The 13,522-nt window shown below is 40.3% G+C and overlaps 2 protein-coding genes across 3 annotated transcripts; one reads left to right on the top strand and one right to left on the bottom strand.

Annotated features, from left to right (window-relative positions):
• Positions 1 to 2,976: 2,976 nt before the first annotated feature.
• On the top strand, positions 2,977 to 7,709 carry LOC138019986 (sigma non-opioid intracellular receptor 1-like). Of its 2 annotated transcripts, none has more exons than XM_068866981.1 (3): positions 2,977 to 3,169; positions 4,267 to 4,467; positions 7,360 to 7,709. In XM_068866981.1, the coding sequence occupies exons 1-3, from the start codon at positions 3,040 to 3,042 to the stop codon at positions 7,371 to 7,373; spliced, it is 345 nt and encodes a 114-aa protein (XP_068723082.1). In that variant the 5' UTR covers positions 2,977 to 3,039; the 3' UTR covers positions 7,374 to 7,709. The 2 variants fall into 2 exon arrangements, with proteins under 2 accessions (XP_068723082.1, XP_068723076.1); XM_068866975.1 differs by lacking the exon at positions 7,360 to 7,709 and adding an exon at positions 5,094 to 6,310 and having other exon boundaries at positions 2,980 to 3,169.
• Positions 5,957 to 10,079, bottom strand: LOC138019975 (uncharacterized). Its single transcript, XM_068866964.1, has 3 exons — positions 9,693 to 10,079; positions 8,537 to 8,929; positions 5,957 to 7,707 (listed from the first exon to the last, which is right to left on the bottom strand). The coding sequence occupies exons 1-3, from the start codon at positions 9,766 to 9,768 to the stop codon at positions 7,400 to 7,402; spliced, it is 777 nt and encodes a 258-aa protein (XP_068723065.1). The 5' UTR covers positions 9,769 to 10,079; the 3' UTR covers positions 5,957 to 7,399.
• Positions 10,080 to 13,522: the final 3,443 nt, after the last annotated feature.

The raw sequence follows: 13,522 nt of genomic DNA, 5'->3' as shown, positions 1-13,522 counted from the left end.
GCAAGGAAGTGGGACATCCGTTACAATAACGCAAGACAAAAAAGAGTAGCAGAAAGGTTCCAGCTTATTTGCGATTTGATGAAAGAAAAAGGTAAGTTGGAAAGGGAAGAAGAAGATGAATTTACATAAATACATAAATATGCCAGAGACTGGTTCCGGAAGTTTATATGTTGCTCCACACCACCAGGTAAAAATTGTGGAATTTAAGGCTGGCACAAATTAAAGGTGTATGTAACCAAACCACCATCGAATAGAAAATGGAGCAGCCTTGCTTACAGTTGTAACTCTCTTTTTTCATACGAACGAGGACGCATGCCGATCTGAATCCTCGCTCTCCACTCGGGTTAGGCAAAGTCCTTTACAGCGATCAGAATGGACAGCCTCCAGGAGAAACTTGCTGCGCAACCAACAACCAGCAACCCGGATGCCAAATGGTCTCACTTCGGTGATGTCATCTACGACTCAATCATGGCTGCATTCGGGAAGAAAGAACGCAAGAATGCTGACCGCTTCGAGGCTTGCTGGGAAGAAATGCAGCCAGTCACGGAGGCCAAGAGGAAAGCGATGCTGGCTCACAAGCTGAACCCTTCCTCAAGCACACGCGACCCCCTTCGAGCAGCTAAGAACAAGGCCCAGCAGACCGCCCACCGCTGTGCCAACGAGTACTGGCAGAACCTATGCGCCAAAATCCAGCTAGCAGCGGATTGTGGCCACGCAAAGGGGATGTATGAGAGCATGAAAACTGCCACCGGCCCTACGAGCGTCAAAACAGCCCCGCTCAAATCAAAGACTGGCGAGGTCTTCACTGATCAGAGTGCAGCTGCAGCGTTGGGTGGAGCATTACCTCGAGCTCTACTCAACCCAGAACATCGTCACAGACACTGCCCTTAATGCCCTGCCTGGGTTGCCAGTCATAGAGGAGCTTGACAACACGCTGACACTGGAAGAGCTCAGCATAGCCATCGACGGTCTCGCCTGTGGCAAGGCACCGGGGAAGAACGGTATCCCGCCGGAAGTTTTGAAGCATGGGAAGCAAACCATCCTGCAACTGCTTCACGAGCTACTCTGCCTATGCTGGGAGCAAGGTCACATCCCCCAAGACTTAAGAGATGCCAAAATAGTCACCCTAGCTGTACAAGAACAAGGGTGACCGTAGTGATGGCAACAACTATCGTGGCATCTCTCGTCTGAGCATCGTTGGCAACGTCTTCGCTCGGGTCACCTTGAACCGCCGGCAGAGCCTTGCTTCGCAAGTCTACCCCGAGTCACAGTGTGGCTTCAGAGCCGGGAGGACCACAGTGGACATAATCTTCTCCCTCCGTCAACTACAGGAGAAGTGTCGAGAGCAGCAGCAGCCATTGTTCCTCGCCTTTGTGCACCTCATCAAAGCTTTTGACTTGGTGAGCCGAAGCGGGCTCTTCAAGATCCTCCAGAACCTTGGCTGCCCTCTAAGGGCTCCTGGCGACCATCTCCTCCTTTCGCCAGGACATGCAGAGTACGATCTGCTTCGATGGGGCCACCTCCAATGTCTTCCCAGTCAGCAGTGGAGTAAAGCAGGGCTGTGTCCTTGTTCCAACGCTGTTCAAAACATGTACAAAAATTTCTCGTTTTCAGCGAAAAGTCTTCGTCTTGAATTATTTGCGGCCTCTTTTTTAAGGCCCAAGGTTGAATTATTTTCTGGCCAAAAAACACTTTTCTCAAATTTGGAGACGGAAAAACATGACTCGGCCGTATGCTTATTACGCAAAAGTGAGAATTTTGTGAACTTGCACAAGGTGAAAAAGGCGCGAATTTTGCACCCGGTGCCAAATTGTTTCATTTCATTAGCTTAAAAGGAGAATGTAGAGTCCCATTGGTTGAATGAATAGAGAGCTTAAGCAACGACAACGGCGACGGCAACGCGAACGTCATCTCAAATATGAATTTGCGTTATTTTAATCGCTTCGTGACTATTTCAACGTTTTTAACATGACAAGGGTGTGGTAATTCCTCAAAAATGACACCAGTCGGAACGGCACTCAATTTCGGGGAGAAAATAAAAATCCATCCTTAAGTGCTGACGTTCTTCATAAAACCATAAACTTGGCTATATCACGTTGTTGTTTTGCTGACGACGGCAAAGAAATGGACAAAAGTGAAAAACGCACATGCTGGGCGTGGAAAGGTATTGTTTTTGGCCACTGAATATGCAAATTTGTGACGTTCTCGTTGCCGTCGCCGTTGTCGTTGCTTAAGCTCCCTAATGACGCCTGCCATCCTTCAAAACCACGTGGGTTGTGGTGGTCAACTGGCGAGCACGGACGGCTTTCGGTTTTGAGTTAATTTGTCAAAAACAAAACTTTCTGTAATTATTAATACAATTTCTTCTTAATGCACCGCTCGAAAGTGGCCGGAATCATTTTACTATCCTTTTCTCCCAGTTTCATCTGAAAAGCAAGCCTGATATTCTTGTAGACATCTGTGTGACAATTAAACGTACCCCACAAGTTCGGTGCAGTAAATTGACCTAATATGACTAATCAAAGATAATCTGTTAGCTGTCTTAACCCTTTCAGCCCCGTGGGGTTCGATTCCCCATTGACGAGTAAAATCGTCTGGCGTTAGACAGAGTAAAATCTATAAGTGGCACTATTGGGAGTTAAAGGGTTAATGGGGACATAGTTTTTGAGTGAATCTAGCTGTTGTTAACCCTTTCAGCCCCGTGGGGTTCCCCATTGACGAGTAAAATCGTCTGGCGTTAGACAGAGTAAAATCTATAAATGGCTCTATTGGGAGTTAAAGGGTTAAAGAAATGTTTGTAAGAGGACCCGATTCAATTTTGGTTAAACATCGGAAGGCAATGGTATATGGAGATGGGAAATACTCCTTCATAACAATGAGGAATGCATTAAGGTCCTGCGGGCGTTCAATTCATTCTCGTCCTCAGAGCCCTGCCGTACGAGGGCCCTGCTGGCTAAGAGAAACGATGGGATGTGGGAACGATGATGGTGTTCAATTGTCATCACGCAATTCGAATTCGAAAAGCTTGTCACGCGAACGATGGCTGCTTTTTCGTACATAGTTGTAATCAGTTTGGCCATATTTGGCATTCAGTACTGGTTAAACAATAAAAGTTATATATTTGAGGCCGGAGATATTGCAAGGATAGCCGAGCGCCACGCCAGACGAGGTAGGAGTCTTAATCAATTGAATTACATTTGTTCTTTTTTGGTGCTGTCACGAGACGAGCATTGACAATGCCAAACTGGATTTTCTCCATTTTACACTTGTGCCATTGCAGGTACCGGAAATTATTTGGAGCAATGCAAACTATGTTTGAAAACAAAAAATGACAAAGGGACCCTTTGGCTCTCTAGTTCACTTCATGTAAATGGTAGCCTCGTAACAATAATATTACGTATATATATTGTTAAGTTAGTGGCTCTGGCTTGGGGTGTAACACCATTATCATCATCAGTGTCATCATTGTCGCCATTATCCTTCAACATCATTATCATAACTTCGTCACCAGCAACTCCACCATTATTCATTGGAGCTGAGTCTCTATGATGTAGGATTTAACTATAGCTAATATCAGAGGGTACAAAATAATAACATTCTGAGAAGGGTCCCAAGAATCCAAGGTTGCAGGTTGTGACCTGATTGAGGGATGACAAGAACAAAAGGTTGCTGATGTCAACATCGAGACATCAGATGATGATGATGATGATGACAATAATAAAATGATTTGTGCAAACAGGTTGTTGTGGAGATGCGCGCAGAAGACAATTTTAATGAATAGAGAGACAATAATCCGAAAAGTGTTATCAGGACTTGTCGAGAGTGACGAGTAAAATTCATGATAAAAACAAAGTTGTGAAAGGGGCCAACAAAATTCTTGGTGGTCCCACAATTAGGCTATATTGTTTGAATTTGAAATATAGCTATAATAATAATAATAATAATAATAATAATAATAATTTGGGGCACTAATTTGGGACACTATATAAATCAAACCAACTCATATCAAAGCTTGGACAAAAAACCTCGTGGAGCAGATTAGACAACCCACTAACTCAACTCACATGTGATGCCAAGTTTGGGAAATCATTGAAACTGGACCACACCCATTGGAGGTGCATGATCTCACCACTGCACCATCCCTGCTCTCTCATTATAAGGATTTTTTAAAAAAGCTCACAAACCATAACCTACCCTAAGAAATATTAAAAGTTTCATGATATTGTACAATGGCAGCTCATGACCTCTTGCTGGATTCTTTGTCAGATGCTAGCCTTCAAGCAAAGTTTTCCAGTATTGCATTAGAGTTTGAGAGAAAGTATCCAGGGCACATCTTGCCCGAAGAAGTCAGGGATTGGATGTTTGTGAATTGTGGGGGTTGGATGGGCTCCATTCACATCCTACATGCATCTCTTACTGAATATTTACTCTTCTTTGGCACAGCTATTGACACTTCAGGAAACTCAGGTATTACTTTTAATTAATGACAACTTGGTGGGAAAATGTTCTCATGATAACAATAATATATGAGAGACCATGCTTAACCTCAAACGTTTACTGTAATTTTGTTTGTGATAAATCTCTTGTTCACCCTGACTAAACATTCTGCTGTGTTCTCCAAATTTCACATTCTATTAAGCTAAGCAAAAGAGATGTCACTGTGATTTCCCCATGAAAAAACTGGTACAGCCCAATACAAGTAACATCTTATTGAATAAGGGCAACAGACATAACACGAGTCAAGTATTTTTTATGTAAAGTGCATTTTGGTTAGGGGTTATTAATATCTTTATCTGACTATCGATTACATTGGTTCTGGGGAGGGCCAACTTCAAAATAATACTGGGCATAGTGTAAAGCTCTGATGTCATTCAGGTTCTTTCAGCGCAGATACTGAGCAAGGATTGGAATGTGGAACGAAAGACATTTCAGCTGTATTTAGAAAAGTGTTGTCCTTTTTCTAAGAACTTCAACTTTATATGGCAAAACAACTTAGTTAATAACTCTTACTACGATCAGGTGCACTTTTTTGTGTCAACAATAACTTAAAGTGAAATTATCACTAATAACAAATACCTTGTCATTGCTATAAGGGCGATACTGGGCAAACATTTCTTTCACCATACTCAATGGATCCTTACACCAGTGGAAAGAGGGAACTTTTGAAAGACATGAGTATTCTGCTGGAGAAACTATGTTTCATGGATCTGGTAAAGTGTGTGGAGTGCAATATAGGGCTGGAACATGGACTGTGGAGTATGGCCGTGGATTTATCCCCTCTACCCTAGGCTTTGCCTTGGCTGATTCAGTTTTCAGCACAATGGATTTTGTACAGATTTTCAGAATTTGTAAAATGTTCACACGGTCATTAGTGCAAGAGACACTACTACAACTGTTTGAGATAATTGAGATGGTTATGAAGTGAAATTGTATATTATAATAATTGTCAAGATGTCATTATTGTTTTGAAGTGATTAGTGAAATAAATGGGAATTATTTTGTATAAGAAATGATGAAAAGGCTACGGTATGACATCTTGTTTAAGTTCAAGTTAATTTGACTGAGGGTGCGTTTGGTTGGCTGTATTCTGGAACAGGAATACACGGAATAGACGTTAGAACTCCTTTGTTGTTACAGAGATTCACAGTATTTTAAACGTATCTTTATTATCCTTCTTGCTTCAAAATGCCAAACATACTGTTTTAACCCATTGACTCCCAGGGGGTTCCCCATTAACAAGTAAAATTGTGTGGCGTTAGACCGAGTAAAATCTGGCTCATTTAGGCTGGTTTGGGTGTTAAAGGGTTAAATCCTCACTCCCCATATTCTTATTCCCCAATGCACCCTGAATGTCAAAAAATTTATACTTGTCCTCCCCCTCGCCGCTTATTTTCCACAATCCTGCAATTAAATTGTTGCATAAACTAAAAAGTCAAAGATATAACAACAAATGAAGTTGGGTTTTGGTGAATGGTTTATTTCCTGGAGGGAAGTTTAACTTAGATACTTTTGGCTTAAATAACTCATTAAATTAAAACAAATTAATGTTAGCCAGGTACAAGATAAATAATGGTACACAACACACTATCACAGTCTAGCTATCTTAATTTTCTTGCTGGGAGTCCCCTGAATTTCTGTTGAGCATTACAATGCTCTTAAGAATAAAAGCCAATGGTTTGCAGGAGAACCTTTCTTTAAGGTACATATTTTTGCCTAAATTTTGTCAAACTGAAAGCAGCGCTTACAAAAGTATACAATGTAGTCTCTCAACTGAAGGTCTTTCAAATAAATCAGTAAATATTTACCGGTAGTTAGCAACAAAAATAGTGTGAGCCTCAAATTACTAACGGTAGTCTTTGACTGCTATATTTTGTTGTACATGTACATGTTCTGAAACTCTGCAACATTTGACAAACAGTCATCATAAAAACGTTTTTGAGGAATCTATCAGGGAGACAGTTTTGCTACACAAATACAGTGTGGTCATCAGACAAAAAACACAACTACATCATGTATGCTCCTTCACAACCAGATTATCCCTGAGTAAATCCCAGCTAAAGAAGGTGGTATAATACTGAAATATTACAAAAATGAAGTGAAACGTAATCCTGTGAGCTTAAACAGAATGAGTTTTAAATCAAACGTTTCTCACATAAAAGTTAATGGTGCATGGTTCTGTGCTTGACCATCCTTGCCTACATGTAGATTGACCTACTTAAATAATAATAATAATAATAATAATAATAATAATAATAATAACAATAATAATAATAATAATAATGACAACAACAACAACAACAATAATTGTTATTATTATTATTATTATTATTATTAAGTTGACCTACTTCAATATTGTTATAAAAATACCATCTACACTTCTTGTAAAAAGTACCACATAACCCAAAGCTAAACTATTTCAAAAGTGCATACATTAGGCTAAATGTTTAAATCATTATAGTCCAGGCTCTAAAATCTACAAGAATTGTTTTTGTAATTCTAAAAATACGGTACCTAACTATATAGCTACTGCATTCAAGTGTTTTTAAAGCAACAACAAAAATTCAGTTAATATCAAGTACAAGCTATGTAAGTTGTTATACAAAACACTACACAAAATCAATATTGTCGTACTTTCAAAAACATGCAGACTCTAAAGTTGAAATATAAGTAATATTTCAAGCAATGGTTTTGTTTTACCTACTGTCAATCCCTCAAAGCAAAACAGAGTAATGGGCCACATTTTAGAGTTGTGAATGGCTAATGTGGATCCACTCTGATAGTTTGTGTTGATTGTGGCAGTAAAATGTGACTGAAAGAAAGAACTAACAATGAACTTTTTGGTTGGAATATGTATTTCAGAGGTGGCATGTTAATGAAAAGCCCAATAAATTGGCAACCTTCAGGCGAGAGAATCTCCTTCACCAGCTTCAATGACCAATTGTGGTTTTTCTGAAGAAAGTAGAGCTTCATTGTCAAACTCTCCAACATCCGTACGATAGACAAATGGAACATCAGCAATGGGATTAAGTAATGAGAAGTCCAGATCATCATAGTTGCGATTTGTGAGTTCAACTGTCCTAAAAGGCTTCTTCATGCTATATCCCCTGCTCTTGAAGTGTCGATAAAGAAGAAAAACAATGACACTGCAGAGGCAGACTGCTCCAAAAACACTGCATACTGCAACAATTATTTTTTCCTTTGAAAATCCTAAAGCAGAGGTTAAAGCTGTGTCAACAAGTGCATGACATTCTGAAATTTCTTATCATTGGTACAGGATTTGATTAGTGTATTGTACAACATGTACATTGTAATTCTATGACATAACTTTGTTGATGTATGAGTATGCTATTGTATGGCATGCTCACCAATCAACAATGTCTTCAGCATCAAGTAAATCCAGGGAAAAACAATCTACTTCAAGACTTTGAGATGTTCTGGCCTTTGTATAGGGCTGCTTGGAGCTACCTCCCCAGAAAATTTTTCTCTTAATGTTTATTATCAGTTTTTGCCAAAATAACTACTGAATCCCTTTTCAGTCCTTCCAACATAATGTGGCCAATTGGCATAAGCTGCATGGTCAAATTGTCTTACATGTACGTCTGGAAACAAGTTAGCCAAAACCCAGATGAGAGTCGACATGTACATGCAATAAAAAAACTTGTAACAATTACTTCAAATTAGCCTGTTCCAGGCTCCCAGATGGTAGGGAAAGAGAAAAAAATGCATGCGAAAAATGAGTAGGCGCTTGGGTCGAAGCGAAGCGCCTTGACAGATGCCCCCACTTGCTTTTCCCAGGCAGTTGTATTCGTTTTCCCAACTATCTGGGAGCTTGGAACAAACTAACTTCAAATGTACACCTATGCCAATCTTCACTCATGTCCTAATCATTTGTAGGGTCATCCACATTTAACTACATTTAATCTTGAGAAAGTCCTTAAAGAGACAAGTCAAATTGTGATGAAATACTTTACATCAGTGCAATAAAAAATTATCCCGTCCTACCACATTGTGATGTTGAACTGCAACAAAAACTGACCTGATCTCATTTGAGGTTCCACATTGTCATCTGTTTGTTTACTTGAACATAAATGTAACTTGCTATCATCAGCACAATGCTTGCAGAGTATGCCTGTGCTATTTGGGCGACAGACAAAACATCTGCTACGATCAAGATCATCGCAGCCCTTTAGTTGGTTTGCATCAACAGTGCCATTACAAACACAGGTCTCACATGAGCCTTGCGTTGGAAGTCCAATCACAGTACCGTCTACTTTTGTAGGGCAACGTCCACACTGCATACCATCTTCATGTAAGTTGTAGTCCTTACATTTGATGCAAGAAAGCACTCCATCACCCAGTATCATACATGCAGCACGGGATATATTTCTGAGGCACAATCCACAGTGATATGTTAACTTGTCAGTTAAATCTGCCACAGGGAGAGCAAAGAAAAAAGGACCAAAGATATTTAAAAAAAAACCCTCTTTGCTATCAAAATCATAAAAAGCATCTATAGCCATTTGTGATGTCATCAGTCAATTTCTATCCATAAAATCGAATCTATCTCCAGTGAAAGAAGATAAAAATCGAGCAATGTACATAAAGTCCTTAGTCATCTTTAAATTAAAAGTGTTAAAATTTGTTTCATGTGACTGGCTCTTGGTACAAAGATTGAAGAGACTCTTGTTTAATTACACAATACATAACTTTTAAAGTTCTTCATTGCAATAAACACAAACATAAAGGCAATATCACAACTGTCTTTAATAAAATTAATTAATATTCCTCATGTGCAGTATCAAACACAATTATGCAGATGACAAAAAAATTAAAACCAACGCAAACAGATGTGCAGCTGAAAAGTTGTTTTATCTAGTTTTGATTCAACAGGTTGCAAGAAGATATCGCCATGCTAATAAAGGGTATATCCGCTGATGATGACTCTCAACTGAATTAATATTTGATTTAAATTTGGCTTAAATGTGCGCAGACCCTATGCAAGAGTAAAATTTAGCTTAGGTTCTTGAGAATCGAGAGCTATATTTCTCGTCCAGTTCAAATAATTCAAGTTCCGATATGGCTCGATTGCATTCAAGACACAGAACGGCCTTGTATTGCAACTATAGCAAGCATTCGCATACGAACAGCAGAATCACGCAAAAAGTCAAGAAACAAGATTTAAGTAGTCTTACCTTTGGAGTCGTCATCTTTCGCAGTTATCATTAAATAAAGCATCATCAAAATGATTAACCGAACATCTACTTCCATAATTTTTGAAACAACCGCTTTCTTGTATCATGAACAGCTAAAATTACATCCGTATATGGAAGGCCACTTGCAAATTCCAAAAGTTTATGCGAAATGATCTCAAGTGTAGAACACGCTTTTAACAATGGAGAGAGCCTTGCCACCAATGGACTGAAAAATATCAGCTGGTGAACGACGTATGGGGAGTACTCAGGGCAGTAATCGAAAGTCAGCCAACAAAGAAAAAGATTTAACGCTTATTACAAAACACGGATGAAAAATTTTTTTCGGCGAACTTTGCGACCGCTCCATCCTTTTCGCCGACAATCACTGGGGATAGTAGTCCGGAAAAATCACTATTCAGCGGATAAACAGTAGCAAAACCAATTGAGTTATCACTGGATAGTGAGCTATCCGGTGGATAGTGCTATCCACCGTTTGAACAACTGTGGCCAGTTGCCACACTGGATAAGCACTATCCACTGGATAACTCAATTGGTTTTGCTAGTGTTTATCCGCTGGATAGCGATTTATCCGGTGGATACCGTTATCCACCTTTTGAACGACCGAGGCCTGGGACAGTAGAATTCGTGCTTCCTACTAAAATTAAAATATTGTGTTCCAAGGATAGACCAACGGATATATTACAATTCGGTCCTAAACAAAAAGCATCATCTCGAGGCTTAAGGATTTGTATGAGTTTATTCCCCATAGCCTTGAGATGATACCTTTTGTTTATGACTGAATTTTGACATATCGAAATTGGGCTATTGGCTTTCTGTGACGTAACCGTTGGCCCGAACGTTGGTCTTTCGCGGTATTTTTTAAGCTACGTACAATTCGTGCTACTTTTTTTTTCTTGTTCTATGAAAGTTCCGGATGCATTTGGATCCTTTGTTCGGAAGCTTGCACAAGGATCAGTCCTTTCCATGACTTTGTCACGTGACCTTGTCAATCGTGGTACAAAATAGATGCCAGAAATGGAAAGAACGTGGTGAAATTAGTAAGAAAATCACGCCCGATGAAATCTCTCTCATAAAATGGCAGTGACCTCGAAATTGACATTCCTACTAATTTCATCTAGCTCGTTCCATTTCTGGCATCTATTTTGTACCACGACCATTTTTTTTTTTATGATTGACAAGGTCACGTGACGCGGTCATGCAAAGGACCTCAGTAGCTTAACTGAACCTAGTTCCCTTTCTTTTTTTTCGAGCGCGAGCATACACGAGTATTGCGTACCGGTGGCTCAGTTGATTGGGCATCAGGCAGGAGGTTTCGGGTTCCAACCCCGCCCGAATCGATATGTTCATAAGTTAAAGAACGCACACATTATTCGAGAAGAGTAGGGCGTGGTCGACTTATATTTTAACCCCAAAAAGGTAACCATGACCACTGTGATGCCGATGCAATGCTCTACCAACTGAATCAAAAATAAGACGCAAACAGCGGCGACAATCATTAGGTACTTTAGGATTTACGACGGCGACGAGTCGACGAAAACGGCACCTCAGAATTTAACTTTGCTCTATCGTACGTTTTTCGTGCTTAGTCATGTTCACGTCGTACAACGTGGGCGATGTATCTTAAAAATAAATTGGGAAGAGTGGTTTCAGAGTAAAATAGAGAATGAAAGATTCACATTTGTACGCTCGCGTAGTCGTTTACTTGACATTTCGTATACTTCGATAAACATCTTCAGAAGAGACCGTTAAGGGACTGTGCAATAATTATCAGGAAGGGGGGGTCCTAAAATGAGCTTCACCAAAGTAAAAATTAGATAGGTCCCCCCCTCCAGCAGCGTCAAGATTAGCTGTGACCCCCCCCCCCCCTCACGTTCTCTCAAAATTATGATGTGCCCCCCCCCCCCTCTCTAACCCGTACCTTGAGATATTGAAAAACTTGAGAACAGATACCAATATCTTTTATCCGACAACCCTGCTTGTGCAGGAAGGTTTCTCCGAGAGGATTACAAGCCAGCTCCCCATGATGACAGCAACATCAGACGTTGCAAACAAGAGGCAAATGATATCCAGGACAAGCTCAATGCTGTCGTAACCAAGTTAGAAAAACACTGAAGACTGGCCTCAGCTGTTTACACAATTTTAATGCTGAACAACGCCATTCAATAAAGTCTCAAGTCGGTTTAAACGTTCTGCATCTTGTAGAAGGCCTGGATAGGGTGATGGCTAAATATAAAGCGACATTTCCTATTGGTGCCAAATCTAAAGCATCCAAATCAAGAAAAAAGAAGGAACAGAAGAAAAAATGGGAGAAGAAGAGGATTGCTGCCTCAGAAAGCCGTAGGACCCGAACCTGTATAATTTTTCGGTCTTTGGGAGGTGAACCCATTGATGACAACTATGAAACAGAAGTATGTGGCATTCCTCAGCCAGAAACTGTAGACCTAGAAACCCTCTCGCTGTTTAAATCAAGAACAGACCTGGCATGTCTGCGGGACCTCTTAAATGCCAAATGTTTTATTGGCAAAGCTCACAACGTGGTTTGTGACTTCTGTGCATGAGCGATTGTTTCAATCTATCATATGTTGACATTCTAAATAAGTTAAAGCATGTGTTTATGTTGATGCAATATTTAGACATTATGGATAGTCAAAGGCGTGGCATCTGTCTATTTGGAAAATGTTTATTTATTCATTATCGAATTTGTGAAGTTTAATTAAGACCCCCCCTCAACTTACTTGAGAAATCTAATGTAGAGCCCCCCCCTCCTTTCCATTATTTTAACTTAAGGCCCCCCCCTCTGGTTTTAGGGCCCCCCCTCCTGATAATGATTGCACAGTCCCTAACTACAAGCCAAGATGGCCAAAGAAAAAGAGCATCTACCAACTGAGCATGGGTTTGAACCCCGTCCATAAAATGACAATTGCTTGAATTGTCCAGTTTGGTAGGGCGAGGATCACCATAACCCGCACTTCAAAGATAACGTTTTTTTTTTTTAAGTTATGTGAGTTTGAGAAGTTAGATGGTCGTCGAGACAGAAGCCAGCGAAAATATCCCGAAGGGCAAGAAAATGGAGATCAGACAGCAAAACAACCAACAGGTGATGACACGATTGTCAGTTCACACTCAGGTGAAGACACTGGTTTTAAAAACTGAAATCCTTGTTCTTCGAGGACCGCTATGAAGACTCCTTGAAAACAAGAAGAACCACAAATTCAAGAAAAACACCACGGTAGGATGATGTAAGATGGAAAGAAAAAATCGCTGCTGCAACATCCGAATCAAGAACTAAAGGCCAAGAAGGCAATCAAGTGGTTGGTTTGCGTTCAACTGAAGTTTAATAATCCAACCGAAAGCAGGTGGGTCTGACAAGAGCTCAGAACCTCATTTTTGTTTTTGCACGACGACAATGAACGTTCATGAAATGGAAGAACAACTCGATAAAGTTAACCAGAAGACCATGAGTACTTTAACAGGCTGTCAGAAAGAAGAAAGTGGGTGGTCGTTGTTTGAAATAACACTTTGATTTGATTGTGGGTCAGTATAAACCACTGAAACTTCAGTTATCTGCCTTTACTCGAAACGTTGAAGGTAAAGAAAGCCTTTTGGCCTCAAGCTTTTGCATCAATCTAATTCTAGTCTCAACCACTAAGGCTTGTCGATGGCACTAAGAAGCGAGTGATTCTGCTCTCAAAGCTTTGACCCGGGCCCGCCATATTTTTGTTTTGCTCGTTCTTTTGACTTCTGCATCGTGTATTGGTTTGTGGCCATGAGGTAGGTTGGGGGTGTCTCAAATTTTAGGCATACTATAA

Source organism: Montipora capricornis, chromosome 2 (genome assembly GCF_036669925.1).
Source record: "Montipora capricornis isolate CH-2021 chromosome 2, ASM3666992v2, whole genome shotgun sequence".
Classification (NCBI taxonomy): domain Eukaryota; kingdom Metazoa; phylum Cnidaria; class Anthozoa; order Scleractinia; family Acroporidae; genus Montipora; species Montipora capricornis.
The sequence above is the reverse complement of the archived record's forward strand: the minus strand, read 5'-3'. Positions and strand labels throughout refer to the sequence as shown.

Excerpts from the sequence above, each read along its gene's own strand:
- LOC138019986 (XM_068866975.1), top strand. The coding sequence starts at position 3,040 with ATGGCTGCTTTTTCGTACATAGTTGTAATCAGTTTGGCCATATTTGGC. Across the intron at positions 3,170-4,266 it reads CGAGCGCCACGCCAGACGAG|ATGCTAGCCTTCAAGCAAAG; the intron begins GTAGGAGTCTTA and ends ATTCTTTGTCAG. Across the intron at positions 4,468-5,093 it reads TGACACTTCAGGAAACTCAG|GGCGATACTGGGCAAACATT; the intron begins GTATTACTTTTA and ends CATTGCTATAAG.
- LOC138019975 (XM_068866964.1), bottom strand. The coding sequence starts at position 9,768 with ATGGAAGTAGATGTTCGGTTAATCATTTTGATGATGCTTTATTTAATG. Across the intron at positions 8,930-9,692 it reads GAAAGATGACGACTCCAAAG|ATTTAACTGACAAGTTAACA; the intron begins GTAAGACTACTT and ends TCCCTGTGGCAG. Across the intron at positions 7,708-8,536 it reads GGAACCTCAAATGAGATCAG|GATTTTCAAAGGAAAAAATA; the intron begins GTCAGTTTTTGT and ends CCTCTGCTTTAG.